The 22,438-nt window shown below is 41.5% G+C and overlaps 1 protein-coding gene across 5 annotated transcripts in view; it reads right to left on the bottom strand.

The window, feature by feature from the left end:
• The window catches only part of rims2b (regulating synaptic membrane exocytosis 2b), a 70,580-nt gene extending 48,142 nt beyond the window's left edge, over positions 1-22,438 (bottom strand). For 4 of the 5 annotated variants that reach the window (XM_047808042.1, XM_047808043.1, XM_047808044.1 and 1 more), the window contains exons 1-6: positions 22,086-22,438; positions 21,538-21,742; positions 14,805-14,843; positions 12,878-13,088; positions 8,109-8,266; positions 124-755 (exon numbers count right to left, since the gene is read on the bottom strand). In XM_047808042.1, the coding sequence (XP_047663998.1) occupies positions 124-755; positions 8,109-8,266; positions 12,878-13,088; positions 14,805-14,843; positions 21,538-21,653 (1,156 nt within the window). In that variant the 5' untranslated portion in view covers positions 21,654-21,742; positions 22,086-22,438. The remainder of the gene's footprint in view (positions 1-123; positions 756-8,108; positions 8,267-12,877; positions 13,089-14,804; positions 14,844-21,537; positions 21,743-22,085) is intronic. The other variant, XM_047808046.1, reaches the window with a different exon arrangement.

The following is a 22,438-nucleotide window of genomic DNA, read 5'->3' as shown; positions in this document are numbered from 1 at the left end:
CTACTTCTGTCATAAACACCATCACCAAGAATCTGTTTTAGAAGAAATCTGAATGTAGCACGATTCTAAACCAAACAAAAACAAGCAAAGATTTGTGGAGGTTTGTAATGGGCACATCCTCACCTTTTTCTCCAAAGGATTCACACTCAAGCTCCACGTCCTCACAGCTGGTGTATTCTGGCGTGGTGTTGATCTCTTCCTCCGAGCTGCTGAAGCTCCCTGCCGCTCTGAACCTCCCCGTTCTCCGGCTCCTCGCAGGCCTCATTGACTCGGACTGATCCGAACTGAGCGAGTCAGTCCTCATCACACCATCCATCATGCCCGGGTCCAGATGGTGCATTTTACTGAATGTCCTGAGAGCCGGTGAGCTTCTGTCCATGGAATATGAGCGCTTTGATGCGGGCCGTTGGCTGTCGAAACCGTTGTGAGCGTCGTCAAGCTCAGTGAAAGCCAAGGAAACGTCACTATGGCGCCGCTCGTGCCGTGCTCTGGAGACCTGAGCATGGATTCGCATCTGCTCCTCATAGGGCTGTGGTTTCACGGGGTACCGCGCAAGGTTGGGGTCGCTGCGGTAACGAGAGCGATACTCCTCCTCCAGCTGCCGCTGGAGCTCACGATCGTCTATCTGACCGTCCAGGTGGCGCTCCTGGTAACGCCAGCGGTTCGAGTCGGACGGAGAGCGAGGCATGAAGCCGTCCCCATGCTGACGTCCTGTGAAGTCCCCTTTATATGTCCTGGATGCCGATGGGCTTCTCCTGTAGATTAAAAAAAATACAATGTTAGTCAAAATAACATTGTTATTTAGCCAGAAGCTAAAATATTTTTAATAATAAAAGTCTGATAAGCGATTGTCCAGCATGAAGACACACTGGAGCCACATTCAGGGTGTTATAGTGTGTGTCTCACCCTGTCATCCTAGGATAGACTCCAGAACACAGTTTTCAATAAGTCATGCAATAGTTAGCAAGTACTGCAAAGTCATGATAAATAACAATAAACAACAGATTAATTAGCTAGTTTGAGGTAAAATAATAAAATAATAATTTTAATAATACTTTTTTATTTAAAATGATTCTGACAGTTTGAAGTATAAGACTGCAAAACATTTTTATTAATAAGCCTTTTAATTCCTCTCTGGTTAGCGCATGATAGCCTTAAAAGTTTAAAGACGATTATTATTCATTATTCAACTCCAAAATGATTTTTAAATAATGACTAAACATCCTGTCAGAAATGTCAGGAGAGCTAACATTAGCCAGATAGCTATTGTGGATTATGAATGTTTATAAATAAAGATTAACAATCATGTCTGAAATCCAGTCAGGTTAGCTCATTTTAGCAAATTAGCTTGGGTTAGCATTGAAGATTCGTGTTCATGTTAAATAATATTATTTAAAAATCCTTTCAGAAATTCTACCTGGTTAGCTGCTAATTAGTGAACAATGAAATTTGGACAATGAATGTTTAAAAATCATAGACAGAAAATCCTTTAAGAAATCCAGCCAGGCTAGCCCGAGTTAGCCAGTTAGCCAGTGTTGGTAATGAAAATTTATGAACGATTTAAATATCATTTCAAGTTTGCTTATGTAAGCTAATTAGAATTAGCATTGATAATGCATGTTTAAAAATACACAAAACTAATTCTGTCAGACATTGTGCCTAATTAGCTGTGTTAGCTTAATCATTTATTATTATGTTTTATATATATATATATATATACGTATATATATATATATATATATATATATATATATATATATATATATATATATATATATATATATCCTGTCAGATTAGCTTACGATCACTGGCCAGCATGCATTAGCATTTAAGATTATAAATTTTTTTCTAGATCTTTGAAATAAAAAGCTGTCAAAAATACTATTTTTTATGGGTATCGTTAGCAACCGATATTCAAAATCAGGATACGTTCAACTCATGTTGGTCAGCTAACTAGCACTAGCAGTAAGGAACATTTTTAAAAGAATTTTCCTCTCAGAAATCATGACAGATCATTCAGGTAATGTCCTTATACACACACACACACACACACACACACACACACACACACACACACACACACACACACACACACACGTGTACGTGAACACACATCCTGAAAGTTGACCGCTGGTTTTAGATGCCGAGGACAGCCGGGAAGCTCCGAGTGAAGCAGCTGCACAGCATTGTGGGAATTCAGCTAATGCCGTTAGCGAGAGCTGTATTTAGCTGTAGGTCAAATAAGACTTGCTAAGGAGGATTAAAGTTACTTAGCTGATTATGGGCCAAACGTAGGTCCTGTCAGACGTTTATTATCTCAACTAACTCAGCATATTTCAGAGAGAGAGAGAGAGAGAGAGAGAGAGAGAGAGAGAGAGAGAGTGTGTGTGCTTGTGTGTGTGTGTGTGTGTGTGTGTGTGTGTGTGAGCTCATATTTTGTGTAGGAGTGTGTACTGTATGATTCAGCATCGATCTGTGAGGATAGAGGATGTCTAGCCAGGACAGATTTGCAGTGTGTGTGTGTGTGTTTCTCTCTCTGTGTGTGTGTGTGTGTGTGTGTGTGTGTGTGTGTGTGTGTGTGTGTGTGTGTGTGTGTGTGTGTGTGTGTGTGTGTGTGTGTTTAAAGACAGCACCACCTCCTGATACAACAGCAAAAAACTCTTGGAGATATATTAATTTTATATTCTAATATATATTTAGATCATTTGGTTAATAGCAAAAGTATTAACATTTGATGGTATAAATCACGTGATACCTGAATCAAATATTCCTTAAAACATCTGTATGTGGGGGTTTGTCTTGCTCTACAGTAACAACTCGCTTGGTGAAGAATAAACAGTTATTAGTTAGAGGGATGCGAGTGGCATTTGATTAAGTGGCATTTGTGTGAGTGGCATCTGTGTGACTGGTGTTTGTTTGAGTTGTGTTTGTATAAGTGTGAGTGGTGTTGTGTGAGTGGTGTTGTGTGAGTGGTGTTTGTATAAGTGTGTGTGGTGTTGTGTGGGTGGTGTTGTGTGAGTGGTGTTTGTATAAGTGTGTGTGGTGTTGTGTGGGTGGTGTTGTGTGAGTGGTGTTTGTATAAGTGTGAGTGGTGTTTGTGTGAGTGGTGTTTGTATAAGTGTGAGTGGTGTTTGTGTGAGTGGTGTTTGTGTGAGTGTGAGTGGTGTTGTGTGAGTGGTGTTTGTATATGTGTGGGTGGTGTTGTGTGGGTGGTGTTTGTATAAGTGTGAGTGGTGTTTGTATAAGTGTGAGTGGTGTTTGTATAAGTGTGAGTGGTGTTTGTGTGAGTGGTGTTTGTGAGAGTGGTGTTTGTGTGAGCGGTGTTTGTATAAGTGTGAGTGGTGTTGTGTGAGTGGTGTTTGTATAAGTGTGAGTGGTGTTGTGTGAGTGGTGTTGTGTGAGTGGTGTTTGTATAAGTGTGGGTGGTGTTGTGTGGGTGGTGTTGTGTGAGTGGTGTTTGTATAAGTGTGAGTGGTGTTTGTATAAGTGTGGGTGGTGTTTGTGTGAGTGGTGTTTGTGTGAGTGGTGTTGTGTGAGTGGTGTTTGTATAAGTGTGGGTGGTGTTGTGTGAGTGGTGTTGTGTGAGTGGTGTTTGTGTGAGTGTGAGTGGTGTTTGTGTGAGTGGTGTTTGTATAAGTGTGAGTGGTGTTTGTGTGAGTGGTGTTTGTATAAGTGTGGGTGGTGTTTGTGTGAGTGGTGTTTGTATAAGTGTGGGTGGTGTTGTGTGGGTGGTGTTGTGTGAGTGGTGTTTGTGTGAGTGTGAGTGGTGTTTGTGTGAGTGGTGTTTGTATAAGTGTGAGTGGTGTTTGTATAAGTGTGAGTGGTGTTTGTGTGAGTGGTGTTTGTATAAGTGTGAGTGGTGTTTGTATGAGTGGTGTTTGTATGAGTGTGAGTGGTGTTTGTATGAGTGTGAGTGGTGTTTGTATGAGTGGTGTTTGTATAAGTGTGAGTGGTGTTTGTATAAGTGTGAGCGGTGTTTGTGTGAGTGTGAGTGGTGTTTGTATGAGTGTGAGTGGTGTTTGTACAAGTGTGAGCGGTGTTTGTGTGAGTGTGAGTGGTGTTTGTGTGAGTGGTGTTTGTGTGAGTGTGAGTGGTGTTTGTATAAGTGTGAGCGGTGTTTGTGTGAGTGTGAGTGGTGTTTATATGAGTGTGAGTGGTGTTTATATGAGTGTGAGTGGTGTTTGTACAAGTGTGAGTGGTGTTTGTGTGAGTGTGAGTGGTGTTTGTGTGAGTGGTGTTTGTGTGAGTGGTGTTTGTGTGAGTGTGAGTGGTGTTTGTGTGAGTGGTGTTTGTGTGAGTGGTGTTTGTGTGAGTGGTGTTTGTGTAAGTGTGAGTATTTTATGATTTTTCATCATGAGTGTTTTACTTTACGACTTGCTGAAATGTTGTGAACTCAGGCTGATGGAGATGTTTATACACCGTCAAGGTTTTCACATCAGCAGTGACCCCAAGCGCTCCATCTCCATTCTGTCGTCATGGTTACAGTCCTATTTAATATGTGAAATCCTCCACCGCTGATAATTAGGGAATAAAATCACGATCAAAAAAACACACTTAAGTCACGTGTGTGAAATTAAAAGCAGTCATAACAAGTGTTGTATCTGTATCTATGGTGGTCACAGATTTTGGACTCGAACCCTGAGGACCACCCTCAGGAATTTACTGTTATAAACTGTATGTTTCTGTCATTTTATTCCCTATGAACAGGATCTCAATCCGCACCTATCATCACAAAATAGCTTGAAAACAAGAGGAACTTAATAAGTAATATAAAATATTTGAATGAAGTTTGCATATTAAAATTAATTTCTATGAGTTCTACACAGGACACGTCCAGGGCAAGTCACAAAAAAGTCTGGATCAGTGAGCCCCCGTAGCCACGCCCACATCCTGTACATCAAAGTGAGTATGTTTTGAGTCATCGCTGCTGTAGAGAAGGAATAATCAGCTTTGGCACTGCAGCGTTGTTTCTGTGCCGTGTGTGTATCGATCCGTTTAGACTGGCATTAGGAGACACACACACACACACACACACACACACACACACACACACACACACACACACACACTCAAGTCCAGACTGGTTTTAAGAATGGAAAGGAAACACATCAGAAACACAAGCAGTTCAGAGATCAGTGCTAGAGGAGGAAGGAGAGGAAAATGTTGAGGTTAACACACACACACACACACACACACACACACACACACACACACACACACACAGAAAGGCAGCAGGACTGGACCAATCAGTGAAATGTATGTGGGCTTTTTAGATAATAAATGCAGGCCCGGAAGAAAATGCAATGCTATGACTCAATTATTACACAGTATCATAATTTCTCTTTAGCTCAAATTCAGTTTTACAGTCACACACACACACACACACACACACACACACACACACACACACACACACACTGTAGCAGACTTCGAGTTTTACTAAAGAGGAGGAAAATTGCTGTGAATAAATGATCTAATGTCAATGAATTATTCACATCTACCACTTATTTTGCATGATTATTAAACAAAGCATCAGCCAAACAGAGTAGAATATTTGAATATTTTACATAATGTTTGTGTAAAACACTGTAATATAAAAAAACTTGATTTTCTTTTGATCACAGCTGTAAACCAACAGTTTCACTGGATATGATATCAAATCCTTTAAGAATTCTGATTTAGCACAACAGCAAAATGAAATGTACACACAACACACACACACACACACATGAACACACGCATAGAGAGAGTGAGAGAGAAAGAGAGAGAGAGAGAGAGAGAGAGAGAGAGAGAGAGAGAGAGAGAGAGAGAGAGAGGGACAATCCCAAGAATCCATTTGTCACCGGATATCATGTGGCCAGAAACAGCTGTTTGTTGTGATATAAAGGTATTGACTTGTGGTCAGGGTCTCAACCCAAACAAAAAAAAAACACACAGGAAACTGATGCAGCTGCCTAGCAACGCTCAATTCCACTACCAACAATGCTCAATTCCTCTACCAACAACGCTCCATCCCTATACCAACAACGCTCCATCCCTATACCAACAACGCTCCATCCCTATACCAACAACGCTCCATCCCTATACCAACAACGCTCCATCCCTATACCAACAACGCTCCATCCCTATACCAACAACGCTCCGTAACTCTACCAAAAACGCTCCATTTCTCTACCAACAACGCTCCATCCCTTTGCCAAAAACGCTACATCCCTTCGCCAAAAACGCTACATCCCTTTACCAACAACGTGCCATCCTTCTACCAAAAACGCTCCCTCTGATAAACTCTGTAACTCTCTGTAAACTCGCAAATTTTATTTGTGTTTATAGAATTTTTTCAGTAAAATTCAAAGACAAACCAACAATCCCCGGCCAGGCCACACCCACAGGAGACCAACTACAGCCAACGCATGTGAATTGTCACCTGCTAGTGTGAACGAGAGGAAAAAAGAATAAAAACTTTAGTGCTAAAGTGTGAAATATAAGTAAAAATAATGAAATTCATGGCTTTTTGTTGGCTGATTGTTGTTTACTGTGGAGGTTGTCGGATTGCGTCGGCTAACAAGGCTTACAAAGTCTCATTATATGCTGCTTAGTAGACATAAAGTAAAGTAATCCTCGCTTTCAGTTTTGCTTTCGGAGGCAGATATCAGTGTGTTACTCGGAGTCTGATACGCAGTCGTGTCCTAACTGTTAGCTGTAGTGAACAAAACATTTCAGAAATGACGGCTGAAGGTAAAAGTCGCATCTCTCACTAGTTGCCAATACAAGAGGTTATTTATGATACATTGCGCAAGTGTGACGTGTCGAAAATGTACTGGCCAAATCCCAGAAACGCAGCATAGAGGATGTAAAATAATGGTGAAGATAATGGTGAAGATAATGGTGAAGATAATGGTGAAGATAATGGTGAAGATAATGGTGAAGATCTCCTCATGTAGTGCACTACAAATGTCCACTGCTGACAGATTCGATATTCAACCTATTTTCAACCCATCGTTTAAAACATAATATGAATCTGCAGTTCCTTCAGCGGATTAGTCACTGACCTGAACACCTATGATACCGAGTGCACATGTGTATGTGTGTGTGTGTGTGTGTACGTGTGTGTGTGTGTTCGCATCACTCACCCACTGTTCACTACGAGCTCTGTCTGCGAGACATTCCTAGGCGTGGACGCATTAAAACGGGACAAAACAGAGCTGCAAAAGTGTCGCAACGTCTCAAATTGCATTTTCATCTCATCATCTTCCTCCACTTCCTTCTTCTCCTCCTCCTCCTCCTGCTCCTGCTCTTACTCCTGCCTCTAATGTTCCGTTTTCTCAGGAGAAAGAAACCACCCACAACACGTCCATCACACTGCCTCCTCGCGCTGCATTTAAGCGCTGCTGCTGCTGAGTGTATCAGATGTATAGCCAAGAGCCCAAACACACTCTCTCTCTCTCTCTCTCTCTCTCTCTCTCTCCCCCTCTCTCTCTGATACACTCTGTACAGAACGTTTGTCACACTCAAACACACTCTGGCTGTGTTCCAGGGTGTACTTTTGTTCCATCTACAGAGCTTCCTCTCAGGCAGAGGATCAGAAACAACGATCTAAATTGTATGTATTCTTCATCACCATCATCATCATCATCATCATCGCTATTACTGTTACCATCATGACAATATTTCATCATCATCATCATCATCATCATCATCACCTTTATCACAATCGTTCTTTTTTATATTTAACACAATCACCTCTCATCATCCAATCTTCATCATCAAAACCATCATCATCTACATCTTCTTCAGTACTAACGACATCATCATCATCGTTACAATCACCAACACCTTCAGCTTCACCAATAAAATCTTCAATGTCATCATCATCATCATCATCATCATCATGACCAGTGTCATTTTACATTTTCTCATGTCACATATACCACTGTAATCATCATCATCATCATCATCATCATCGTCATCATCATCGTCATCATCATCATCATCGTCATCATCATCATCGTCGTTGTCATCATTGCCATCTCATTCCTACTGCTTTCATTGCTGAAGACCGTCTGAATGCTGATCTTCTGGAGAGAAAAGAGAAGCAGGTCTGCACTCACCTGTCCACTGGGACACTTTTCACAGCTAATCCAGACGAGTCTAGATGACCTTTGACCTCAGGTCCTAACTTTCGGACCTCAGCACCTCCGTAGAACCAGGCGCCTGACTTGGTGAGGATTTCTTGTTGTTTTCGGCACAAGTTGCAAACCCACATTACCTGCAACAGAAAGGACAGGCGGTGTGTCACTTCCTTAGCAGCACATATTTGCTATGAGAGACATGATGACATCTTTACAAGATTCTTCTGATGTCTTTCATTCTATTTTTATTCTCAGTTAGTTTTGAACATTTCTTTACTCTGGTTGAGAAACATGTCTCTAGCTTCAGGAGCTGAGACCAGGTCTACCTTCATCTCAGTACTGGTGGAATGGAATGACTTTATCTGTAATCTGTCCCGGAGTTTCACCTGAAGTGGGCGGAGTCTGAGCTGGGCTCCTTTCTGCCTGTCCTGCGATATGTCTGTCTATCCTTCTGTCTGTCTGTCTTTCTGTTTGTACTTCTGTCTGTTATTCTGTCTATTATTCTGTCTGCATGCCTGTCCTTCTGTCTGTCTGACATTCTGTCTGTCTGCCCTGCTTTCTGTCTCTCCCTTTGTCTGTCTGTCCTTTTGTCTATATGTCCGTCTTTCTGTCTGTTTGTCTTTTTGTCTGCCTGCCCATCTTCCTGTCTCTCCCTTTGTCTGTCTGTCTGTCTGTCTTTATGTCTGTCCGTCTGTCTGTCTGTCTTTATGTCTGTCCTTCTCTCCCTTTGTCTGTCTGTCTGTCTTTCTGTTTGTACTACTGTCTGTTTTTCTGTCTATTATTCTGTCTGCATGCCTGTCCTTCTATCTGTCTGACATTGTGTCTGCCTGCCCATCTTCCTGTTTCTCCCTTTGTCTGTCTGTATGTCTGTCCTTCTCTCCCTTTGTCTGTCTGTCCTTTTGTCTGGATGTCCGTCTTTCTGTCTGTCTTTTTGTCTGCCTGCCCATCTTCCTGTCTCTCCCTTCGTCTGTCTGTCTGTCTGTCCTTCTCTCTCTTTGTCTGTCTGTCTGTCTGTCTGTCTTTCTTTTTGTACTTCTGTCTGTTTTTCTGTCTATTATTCTGTCTGCAGGCCTGTCCTTCTGTCTGTCTGACATTCTGTCTGCCTGCCTGGCCTGCTTTCTGTATCTCCCTCTGTATGTCTGTCCTTCTCTCCCTTTGTCTGTCTATCTGTCTGTCTTTCCATTTGTCTGTCTGTCTGTCTGTCTGTCTTTCCATTTGTCTGTTTGTCTGTCTGTCTTTCCCTTTGTCTGTCTGTCTGTCTGTCTGTCTGTTTATCTGTCTGTCTTTCCCTTTGTCTGTCTGTCTGTCTGTCTTTCCCTTTGTCTGTCTGTCTGTCTGTCTGTCTTTCCCTTTGTCTGTCTGTCTGTCTGTCTGTCTGCTTTACGACACTTGAGAATGGATTATTCTGACTAATGTATTATTTAGAACAAAAGTCAAGCCTTTAAATTCTGGGTCTAAAACAACAGTTTTAAGGTTCAATTCCAGGTGATTAACAATTTTAAGCTTTAAATTCGATTGAACTTTAGTTTATTAAACGGTTATTTTGCTGCTAGGATTATTTTTTTTATTTAATTCTGAATTGTTAAAAGATTTCAGGTCAATTCTGGATTTTTATTTCTTGACTAATGAGGATTTTATTGCAGGATTAATTACAGTCAAACGTCTGAATTAGACCAGAGTCTAGATCACTGAACGGTTCTGAGGAGATCCGAGGCGTATGAAGTCGTTCTGTTAAACACGTAGCTAATAAATACGACACCACGTTACTGCAGCTAGAGATAAAACACACAGGTTTCCTACCCATGGTGTTGGTGCGACTCATCCTGCAGCTCACTGAAGGCTTCGTGCTCCCGATTAAAGAGTAAAGTCTGTTTTCAGAGCAGGATCGTCTGGTCAGGATGCTAAACGCTACGCTGTCAGTCTCTCTTAAATTCATGAAAACTGAGAGAAATCCAGGCATTTTCCAAAGGAGGACGGAGCGTCTGGCACCGACGACCACAAATATGAAAACAAGGTCACGCTGACGTCCTTCTGCTCGATGTCACTTAAAGTGAAGTGTGCAGCGCTGAGCTACTTGTTATTCCTACATTATTCATCAAACTAGACGGTGTCAAGCAGCTAAAGTCTGACTCCAGCTCATCATCATTGCTCATCAAATACTGAACACAACTCGAGAAACATCTTTATAAGGTAAGAAAGGTTTTAATAGGTTTTGTAGCAGTTTAACATTTGAATTAAATGGAGAATGATTGACACAAAGAGTGAAGTAAAAAAAGCACTTGGCTGAACATCGGTAGGAAAAAACACGGATTGTTTAAGAGAATTTCGTCTTAGCTTCCAGAAAACATAAAAATGTGTGTGTGTGTGTATGTGTATGTTTGTGTGTGTGTGTGTGTGTGTGTGTGTGTGTGTGTGTGTGTGTGTGTGTGTGTGTGTGTGTGTGTGTGTGTGTGTGAACCAGGCCATGGTATGAGCTCCTTGACGTCATCGAGTCTGGACTGTAAAAGAATCTGGTCACCCGGCACTTTACTGCAACCCGATCAGGTCCATCGCTTCAACACACAAAATCCCGCTTCAGCTGAGGGCTGAAGATCTGTGATTTTAGATGAAACACCTAGGAGCATGTGTGTGTGTGTGTGTGTGTGTGTGTGTGTGTGTGTGTGTGTGTGTGTGTGTGTGTGTGTGTGTGTGTGTGTGTGTGTGTGTGTGTGTGTGCGTGTGTGAGAGTCAATCAAAGTGATTTGACTTGAGATCTTGAAATCTCTGAAGCCCTTTATCTGCCAACCAAATGATGGTAAAACACGTGAGATGTCATGAACCTGGTGATTTTACACGTGAGATGTCATGAACCTGGTGATTTTACACGTGAGATGTCATGAACCATGTCATGATCAGACTCCTGATCAGACTCCTAATCAGACTCCTAATCAGACTCCTCCTGATTGTTTATTTCTGAGGCAAAATGACCTGAATGTTATCTCTGTCACAGAACTATGAATAGATGTGCTGGAGTTCAGAACCCGAAGAAACGTTCCAGACTTTCAGATCTTTACTGTGCACCTTTGAATGTCCATCAGTGCATGAGAAGATGGGGGGATGGGAGGAGAAAGAGAGAGAGAGAGTGAGTGGGAAAGGGAGATGAAAGAAACACTGCCTCCTAGTGGAACACATGCAAAACTTCTGCAGGAGTGAGGAACCATCTGGGAGGCTTTCAAAACCCTGACGTAGAATGTAGATCCAGGACGCACAGAAGCTTCCTGTGTCCACGTCTACAGTATGAACGCTTCATTTCTCACTTAAACACATTAGGATCTTGCAGGTTTTCAGTGATGTTCTGCAGATCTGATCATGTGACGTCACAGCACTCATTCAGTCCTGTGGAACATGAGTACAGCTCTTATAGAAAGTCCTTAAACACTGTATGTGTCTTCACTGGGAGGAGTTTAATAGAAGAATCCTGTGTTTGTGATTTCACTGATTTGAGTGAAAGAACAAAACGTTTCATCTGAGAAAAGCTGCAGTAAAAATCAAAAACATCCACAAAATCCTGGCGGCACGACGTTTATGGACATCAAGAAACATGGCAGAGACCTTCAGGCTAAAGTACATGTACGCAAGGTTCGAGCGAGTGACGTTGCGGCACGTCTGTGATTCAGCCTGTAATTCAGTGTCTTCACTGATCCGTTATACAGTTCACACAGTCAGGAACTCAGCAAATGAGCTTTAAAATTTAATTAGATTTATTTCTATAACACTTTTAACAACTGACAATGTTTTAAAGGTGGCATGTCTGTTGTTTGAAGGCCAATGTTGACATTTGAAATCACTAAAACAAACACGCCCCTAACCCAAATGGGTCCCACCCCTGTTTTGATAGCTCCGCCCACACATACACCAGACAAGTATAACCCAAGTATAACCCAGACAAGTATAACCCAAGTATAACCCAGACAAGTATAACCCAAGTATAACCCAGACAAGTATTACGGCGGAACCTGTTGGGGCAGCTGACCGACAGGATATTTTTTTATATAACAAATGAACACAATGGGTCATACTGTGGTAATACAAATGTGTTTTTGTAGTACTGTGTGTTGTAGCGTGAAAGGTTTAGCTCTGTTTCACGCAGAAGATGTTCAGTTCTCTCCAGCGCTGGAAAGCTGATCCTATATTAACACGTCCTACTTCTTGCCTTATCGTAAGTCTTTCTTCTCTTTCTTTCTTTGTTTTTATCCTCCATGTCGATGTTAAAAGCGCTTTCTGCTAACGTCACACACGCGCACTGAACACTCTCTCCGCCCATATTGACAAGCCCCGCCCCTTTCCGCTCATTGGCTACACGATTGTTTTGATTTTGTTACGTTTTGGCAGCCTGACACGGTTTTCTGAAGCATTTCTCAAACAACGGAGACAGCACCTTTAATGTAGCATTACAGAAGAATAGAAACAGAATGTTAAAGTCAGTGAGTGAGAACAATTTATTACTTTTCTTTACTTTTCTTTGCATCTTTTGCAGAAATGTGGACCACCTTGAGTGAAGTCACATGACTCACTGGACCAAAAGGCCAAGCTGACATTTGTAAGTATTGTAGAGAACGTAAGTGATGTGTCGTGTTTATAATATCAACGAAATCGAATACCTAATATCTCTAAACGTAAACAAAACGACACCACAGATAATAAAACCACACACACACACACACACACACACACACACACAAATGTAAACACTAAGGTGGATCTGTTACCTTGTTGGAGCGCAGAGACACTCGACCCCCGCAGCGAGCACAGAACTTGGTTTGGCAATAAGAACAAACGTGACCGCAGCCGTCAGCAAATTTGGTTTTGTGGCAAATCCCGCAGGTCGGAGAGTCAGTCTTCTGCTCCTGATTCTTCGGAGTCTCGTCTCCGAGTTTCTTCACCTGGTCCTTATACATCTCAAACTGCTGATGCAGCCTCCTGTAGAGAGGAGAGAGAAGCATCTCAATCCGATTCAGAATCAAATCCCAGTCAGAGTGTAAACAAATATCCCAATCCAAATCTATTGAGTTCAAATTAGAATCCGACTCAAAATCAGCCAAACGTCTGAATCACCCAAAATTTAAAATTCAAAATTTAAACAGAAATTCAGAATCTGGATTAGAATCACATGCAGATTTAGAAACAAACGTTTCTAACAAATGTTTGAATTAGAATTAAAAATCTCTAATGACAAATAAATCTGTATTTAGAAGGACAAAGAGTTAGAATCGGGTTAAAGATGAAATAATTCAGAATTGTAAAGGGAATGAGAAGTTATACAATTATAGATCTTAAATTAAAATGGAATTGGTTTGCATCGATCGGAATAAAACAAAGGTTTTATTCAAAAACTGACAGATTTAGAACAGTCAGAAGTTTGAATCTCTGTATAATTTATTATAATCATAGACATGGAATACAAGTAAAAATTAGAATTACATATATATATATATATATACACACACACACACAGGGTTTTTCCTACATTGACATTTTTTTGTCCCGCCAAAGCCTTATTTGATCTGTAATTGGGTTTTGTGAGTGAAGCAGACTACTGACGGAGTGACGGAGAGAACGAGCACAGCTTTCGCGATGTCCTAACAGCCAGGATTCCCACACAACATGTCCGCTAAAGTCCGATCCGTGACCTATTGACACCTTTGAGCCGATTCATTATAATGAACGGTTAAAGCGATCGGTCTGCCGTCAGTGTCTGAATCGGTGTATAACAAATCATTACTTCTTAGAGGAACATGCACATGAGAATTTAAGTGTGTTTACCCCATTTAGCATAAGTGTTTAGTAAAATTTAGCCTACTGTATGTATGTACAGTATAGACCTAGGACAATGTGCAGTAAATTACCTATAAAATCATTTAGTTTAAAGTTAGACTCGAGGGAGATGAAACTAGATCAAAGCACAAAGCAAGCTGTTGCTAGTTGCTAATTTTATTACATTTTATATGGGGAAAAAAATGACACTATTATTTTTAAAATTAAACTAAAATTACGCTGTGTGTGGATGACCATGTCGGTCAGCCAGCACCGAAGACCAATTTTGACCCAGGAAAAACCCAGATATAAGAAAATTTTGATTAAAACAAAAACCAAAATCAGAACGATAGCAGATTTCCAATCAAAATGAGAATTGAAATAAAAGAGTCAAGATTAGCATAAATATGGAGAAGAATCGTGATTTGTATCAGAGTTCAATTGAAAATCAGATTCTCACATAAAACTTTACAATTGATTCTAATTTAATTTCAGTTCTAACTGGTGCAGCAATCATGTCCAACATTTCAGATGACAAAGCTAAAGTGTAATTATTATTATTATTATTATTATTATTATTATCATTATTATTATTATTATTATCATTATTATTATTATTATTACTTTAAAAATCTTCAGGACAGCCAATAGAATTATTATTAAAAATTAATTCAAGCAAGAACAAACAAACAGCAGTGAAAAACTTCATTCCTTATTTTGCTCTCTCTCTCTCTCTCTCTCTCTCTCTCTCTCTCTCTCTCTCTCACACACACACACACACACACACACACACACACACACACACACACACACACACACAAACACACACACACACACACACACACACAGCGCACTAAGAACTCACTGTCTTTGTGTACTTACTGAGAAAGCTGAGACATTGGCCCTTTGTTGAGGGATTCCCTAGAAAGATATTTTATAGAGCTCAACAAGAACAAAAAGAAAATGATGAACAAAATAAAATAGATGCAGTAAATAATATTCCACATGCATGAATAATAATAATAATAATAATAATAATAATAATAATAATAATAATAATAATAATAATAATAATAACATATATGTAATGAGAGCTAAAGTTAAAATGTTAAGCAACACAAAAGAAAGTAAAATAAAATAAAATGAAGTCATGAGAAAGTGACTGAGCTGCTGATGATGTTAAGGACACAGAATCGTCTTCACGTCACTAATAAAGACGGCAGACAAAAAGCTGCTCAACACACAAACCATCAGATTGTGGATTACTTCATGACAAAAAGGGTTCTGTTTTATGTGTTTAATTGTTTTAGATGTAATTTTAACTTTTAAATGAAATATTTTAGTTTCCCTATGAAAAAGAAAGGAGAAAACACAGGGGACAAGAAAACGTGTGTCTGAGACTCTCCACATGGAGACTAATCTAAAATGACTGACTGTAGAGTGCTCGGGTTTTGTACACAACACCACATGACACAACACCACATGACACCACACAACATGACAACACACAACACCACGTGTTGTTGCGTGGTGTCATGTGGTGTTGTGTGATGTTGTGTCATGTGGTGTTGTGTGGGGTTGATGTTGTGTCATGTGGTGTTGTGTCGTGGTGTTGTGTGGTGTTGTGTCATGTGGTGTTGTGTGGTGTTGTGTCATGTGGTGTTGTGTGGGGTTGTGTCATGTGGTGTTGTGTCATGTGGTGTTGTGTCATGTGGTGTTGTGTGGTATTGTGTGGGGTTGTGTCATGTGGTGTTGTGTGGTGTCATGTGGTGTTGTGTAGTGTTGTGTCATGTGGTGTTGTGTGATGTTGTATAGTGTTGTGTCATGTGGTGTTGTGTGGTGTTGTGTCATGTGGTGTTGTGTCATGTGGTGTTGTGTGGTGTTGTGTCATGTGGTGTTGTTTCATGTGGTGTTGTGTGGTGTCATGTGGTGTTGTGTGGTGTTGTGTCATGTGGTGTTGTGTGGTATTGTGTGGGGTTGTGTCATGTGGTGTTGTGTGGTGTTGTGTGGTGTTGTGTAGTGTTGTGTCATGTGGTGTTGTGTAGTGTTGTGTCATGTGGTGTTGTGTCATGTGGTGTTGTGTGGTGTTGTGTCATGTGGTGTTGTGTCATGTGGTGTCGTGTGGTGTTGTGTCATGTGGTGTCATGTGGTGTTGTGTCATGTGGTGTTGTGTGGTATTGTGTGGTGTTGTGTCATGTGGTGTTGTGTGGTATTGTGTGGTGTTGTGTCATGTGGTGTTGTGTGGTGTTGTGTCATGTGGTGTTGTGTGGTGTTGTGTCATGTGGTGTTGTGTGGTGTTGTGTCATGTGGTGTTGTGTTGTGTCATGTGGTGTTGTGTGGTGATGTGTTGTGTCATGTGGTGTTGTGTGGTGATGTGTTGTGTCATGTGGTGTTGTGTGGTGATGTGTTGTGTCATGTGGTGTTGTGTGGTGATGTGTGGTGTTGTGTCATCTGGTTTTGTGTCATGTGGTGTTGCGTTGTGTTGTATTGATCTGATGGTCAGGCTTTGTTGTATAAGTATGTTCACACTGGTGACAGGACACTGTTACTGTTCTACATACGTGCAGCACCATGTGACATGTCAGTGTAGCGTTAGTGTATCGTTAGTGTAGAGTTAGTGTGGAGTTAGTGTAGAGTTAGTGTAGCGTTAGTGTAGCGTTAGTGTAGAGTTAGTGTAGAGTTAATGTAGCGTTAGTGTAGAGTTAGTGTAGAGTTAGTGTAGCGTTAGTGTAGAGTTAGTGTAGAGTTAATGTAGCGTTAGTGTAGAGTTAGTGTAGCGTTAGTGTAGAGTTAGTGTAGAGTTAGTGTAGCGTTAGTGTAGAGTTAGTGTAGAGTTAGTGTAGCGTTAGTGTAGAGTTAGTGTAGAGTTAGTGTAGAGTTAATGTAGCGTTAGTGTAGAGTTAGTGTAGCGTTAATGTAGCGTTAGTGTAGAGTTAGTGTAGAGTTAGTGTAGAGTTAGTGTAGAGTTAATGTAGAGTTAGTGTATCGTTAGTGTAGAGTTAGTGTATCGTTAGTGTAGAGTTAAAGTAGAGTTAGTGTAGAGTTAATGTAGAGTTAATGTAGCGTTAGTGTAGAGTTAATGTTGCGTTAGTGTAGCGTTAATGTAGAGTTAGTGTAGAGTTAGTGTAGAGTTAGTCTATTGTTAGTGTAGAGTTAAAGTAGAGTTAGTGTAGAGTTAATGTAGCGTTAGTGTAGAGTTAATGTTGCGTTAGTGTAGCGTTAATGTAGCGTTAGTGTAGAGTTAGTGTAGAGTTAATGTTGCGTTAGTGTAGCGTTAATGTAGAATTAGTGTAGAGTTAATGTTGCGTTAGTGTAGCGTTAATGTAGCGTTAGTGTAGAGTTAATGTTGCGTTAGTGTAGCGTTAATGTAGCGTTAGTGTAGAGTTAGTGTAGAGTTAATGTTGCGTTAGTGTAGCGTTAGTGTAGAGTTAATGTTGCGTTAGTATAGCGTTAATGTAGCGTTAGTGTAGAGTTAGTGTAGCGTTAATGTAGAGTTAATGTAGCGTTAGTGTAGAGTTAGTGTAGCATTAATGTAGAGTTAATGTAGCGTTAGTGTAGAGTTAATGTTGCGTTAGTGTAGCGTTAATGTAGCGTTAGTGTAGAGTTAGTGTAGCATTAGTGTACAGTCAGTTCTACACATATTCAGTATGACGTTGTATAGAGACGATTCCTCAGAGGGATCTGATCCTTACAGCTCTATTTACTGCTCAGCTCCCCCACATACTTTACTGACCCTGTAATAAAACCTGTAGAGAAAAATAGTTCAGACCTGAGCAGCTGAGCTCGTCTGTGTCTGTGAGTGTGTAGCTAGCACAGTTAGCTCACATTGTTACTCTGAGAACGAAGCCAAGAGGGAATTAAACTTAAACACTAACGTGTGTTAACTGTCAATCAGCTGGAGGCTTTATACTGGGTTTTCTGTCCAGGCCACACCCACAAGAGACAACTATATATATAAATAAGAAACTCATGATGTAACAGTCAGTCACGGCGAGAGCGTGGTCAGCGAACACTGCAGTTACGCGGCGACAGCTGAGCTTTCACCACCATCATCTTCTGATCTGTCGCTGCAGCTTAGCGCTCAGCTAATTCCATCAGGATAATAGGATCTGAGAGGAATAATTAGGCCTGAACAAAATGCTGTCCACAGCACAGTCCATTAAAGCACAGGGAACAAGAGGAGTGACGGAATCTCCCGGGAAACGCACCAAGTTTTATCTCACAGTAATAATCAAAATAATAAACCTCTGAGGTTCTCTGAGCTTATTTCCCAGAATGCTTTGCACAATGTCCTCCTTTATCAGATTGTCTCCTAGTTTGTGAGCTACTCAGCACTGGATGAGCACTTTAGCTCATATCTGTTTAATTCCAGCCGTCTGAACAGTTCAAATGAAAACGTGCTTAAGGTTTTTGTTCATGACTTTATTTACTTCAGGATTCTGAACAAACACTGAAACTATTTTCATTCTTTACTCTACAGTGTTGATGACAGCAGCTCAGTCTGTTCAGTGCTGCTCTCTCTCTCACACACACACACACACACACACACACACGCACACACACACACACACACTGTCTCACGCACACACACGCACACACACATTCACACTGTCTCATACACACTCACACACACTTACACTGTCACACAAACACACACTCACACTGCCGCACACTCATACGCATTGTCTCCCACACAAACACACACTCACACTGTCGCACACTCACGCGCATTGTCTCCCACACAAACACACACTCACACTGTCGCACACTCACGCGCATTGTCTCCCACACAAACACACACTCACACTGTCGCACACTCACGCGCATTGTCTCCCACACAAACACACACACTCTCTCCCTCTCTGGACATGAACCTGCTGAACCTCCTGCTTCTGTGCCAACAAACGTGTGTGAGTGTGTCACAGTGCGCGAGTGTGTGTGAGAGAGTGTGTGTGTGTGTGTGTGTGTGAGAGAGAGAGACAATGTGAGTGTGTTTTTGTGGAGCAGAGAGGAGCATGGAGCAGAGAGACTATGTGTGTGTGTGTGTGTGTGTGTGTGTGTGTGTGTGTGTATTTGTGTGTGTATTTGTGTGTGTGACAGTGAGTGTGTGTGTATGTGTGTGTGTGTGTGTGTGTGTGTGTGTGTGTGTGTGTGTGTGTGTGTGTGTGTGTGTGTGTGTGTGTGACAGTGTGTGTGTGTGACAGTGTGTGTGTGTGTGTGTGTGTGTGTGTGTGTGTGTGTGTGACAGTGTGTGTGTGTGTGTGTGTGTGTGTGTGTGTGTGTGTGTGTGTGTGTGTGTGTGTGTGTGTGTGTGTGTGTGTGTGTGTGTGTGTGTGTGTGTGTGTGTGTGTGAGTGTGTGTGTGTCACAGCTTCTGTTTCAGTTGCACTCTGCGTGTCCATTTGTTACAAGTTGTGAAAAAAAAAGTGTGAAAGTGTAAAATAATGTGAAGGAGTGTTATAGATATTCACATCTCTGTGACGACACACACACACACACACACACACACACACACACACCCTGAGTGCTGACTGCTAGCAGAATGTGAAGTGACTGAGAGTCAGAGACATTTGTGTGAACAGAAAGACGTCGAGGCTGAAGTTTAAACACTAAGTGACTTTGCTTCAGCTGATAACTCTGTACGATAGTCACCACCACGCTGCTGCTCTTCACTGGACCTTTAAACATCACTACTGCTTTTCTTTGTCTTTTTCAGAGGATTTTGAAAGCTTACAACTTTTTACATCTGACTAAAGAATTGGCCAAAAGTTTGTGTACCCCGTCCAGCACACCTGTATGTGTCCATTCAAAAAAAGTGGGCATCAATGTGGAATTAGTCCTTTTACTGTTATAGTCAGCTCCACTCTTCTCTTCTCAGAAGGTTCTAGATGTTGGATTGTGTTTGTGTGGATTTGTGTTCATTTGGCTACAAGAGCATCACTGAGATCAGACTCTGGTGGGATGTTGAGGAGACTCCAGTTCCAGTTCATCCCAGAGGTGTTCAGTGGTGTTGAGTAATAGTCAGGGCTCAGTGCAGGACATACATGTTCTTCACTCCAACCTTCACTTATACACCATGTCTTCATGTCTTCATGGAGCTGCTTTGTGCACAGGGACATTGTCACGTTATAACAGGGTCTGTAGTTCCAGTGAAGGGAAAATGTAAAGCTACAGCACACAGAGACGCTCAGTACATCTGTGAGCTTCAGACTTTAGGGAGGAAGACGTTCATATGGGTGTGATGGTCAGGGGTGCACATACTTTTATCTGCATAGTGTACATAATGAAGAACATTTTCGTTTGTCACACACAAACGTCACCCCCAACAATTCTGTGCTGTGCACAAGATTAATAATAATGAATAGAGATGCAAATTTAAACACCTTTCTGTTTTTAACTGGAAAGTTTGATATAAAGGTTCAGAAGGTGTCCAACTGACAGTAGAGAAAAGTCCTACAAATGAAGGAGGAGGTATTGTGATTCGTGAGAGGTCAGAAACTCGCAGAATAGACAGACAGACAAACAGACAGAAAGACGTTGAGCGTCTGGAGCTGTGTGACATATTTACAACTTTCAGACATTCATCCATAGTAACCGCCTGCTCGGGGTTGTGTTGGTTTAAATTAGTCACCTGTTCTGCTGACTTTTCTACAGTTGGGGGGATTTCCAGTGTTTCTACAGGCACACAGTCGTAGGATCATATTTAAGATTGAATTAAAGAAAATATCACACACGTGGTTTATGCCACACACATATATAATCAGGAGTGACATACTATATAGTGAGTGTGATAGGTCATTAGAGATCCTTTAGTGACTCATCTTCATCTTCTCTATATTAATGTAGCACATTAAATATGAATTAATGCTCCTCTATATCCTACATAGTGCCCTACATAGTGCCCTACATAGTGCCCTAAACGTGTAATAGAGAGCTGTTTGAGACGGTGCCCATATTGAGCGGACAGCGCCGTGGTGCTGAAAATAAAACCACACACACACACACACACACACACACACACACACACACACACACACACACACACACACACAGAGAGAGAGAGAGAGAGAGAGAGAGAGAGAGAGAGAGAGAGAGAGAGAGAGAGAGAGAGAGAGAGAGAGAGAGAGAGAGAGAAGGAAGGACCACGCCGGCACAGAAGAAGACCCGTAGATGACTGTGGAAATGACTGATTTAATAAAATGATCACAGAAATGAGTGATGAGAAAAGAAAGGAAGATGGCGCTCAGAGCCGAGCTCAGCAAAGATCAAACCCTCAACCCGAGCTAACCCTGATCTAACCGAAACCAGCCGTGCAACCAGATGCACACTGCCACACTGCAATAACACGCATGCTGTAGATGCGTTAGGGGGAAAAAAATACACGTAGAACCGGGGAAAGCTCCAGTGCGCGTGTCCTGTGCGTGTTTACACCGCGGGACATTTTCTGTCTCAGCCCCGGCAAGCTGCGGTGTTGGATTTCCCAGCTCTAAAAATAACGTTTTAAAGAGACAACACACACACACACACACTCACACACACACACACACACACACACACACACACACACACACACACACACACACACACACACACACACGACCGATCAACTTGCTCACTTCAACATGGACTGCTCCTTCTCTTCCTCTTTCCTCTGCCGATCCATGACCGAGAGGATGATCTTCCTCTCCTCCTCAGTCAGGTGGCTCAGGTCCGGCAACTCCGGAGCTGACATCTTTCACACACACACACACACACACACACACACACACACACACGCACACACGCACACACACACACACACACACACACACACACCCTGGGCTGAAACATGTCATAAACACAAATAGAACATAATCATTCCTTCAGAAAGGTGTGTGCTGAGAGTATGAGGTTCTGCAGAGACATGCAATGCAGCACATGGACATCATCATCATCATCATCATCATCACATGCACATTTCTGTCCACATGCAGCATCATGCTTTTTAAATGCACCATTAGAGCTGTATTATTTAAACCTGCACTGCATTACGTTTGAAGTGTGTGTGTGTGTGTGTGTGTGTGTGTGTGTGTGTGTGTGTGTGTGTGTGTGTGTGTGTGTGTGTGTGTGTGCATGTGGTAAGTAACAACACGGTCATAAATACAAACACAAATCAACCTCTTACCTTTTTGTTTTTAGCTCCACATCATGACTAATCCCAGTCTAACCCATTTCTCCTGCTGACTGCAGACACTCTCGGTGTCACGCTCATTCACAAAAAATTAAAAATAAATAAAAAACAATATATAAATAAATGCCGAGGCCTTTATTTGATTTCCTTTGATAGTATTTTTTTTTTGCACCCTCCTCCCTTCTATTATTTCCCCCTTCCTTATTCCCTCCTTTTTTCTTTCTCTCCTCTCTGCTCTCCTCTCCTCTCCTCTCTCCTCTCCTCTCCCCCTGGGTGATATGGTTTTTTCCCACAGATTACTTAAATGCGGGGAAAAATGGATGCAAAAAAAAAAAAAGGAAATGGAA

Source organism: Tachysurus fulvidraco, chromosome 24 (assembly GCF_022655615.1).
Source record: "Tachysurus fulvidraco isolate hzauxx_2018 chromosome 24, HZAU_PFXX_2.0, whole genome shotgun sequence".
Lineage (NCBI taxonomy): Eukaryota > Metazoa > Chordata > Actinopteri > Siluriformes > Bagridae > Tachysurus > Tachysurus fulvidraco.
The sequence above is the reverse complement of the archived record's forward strand: the minus strand, read 5'-3'. Positions and strand labels throughout refer to the sequence as shown.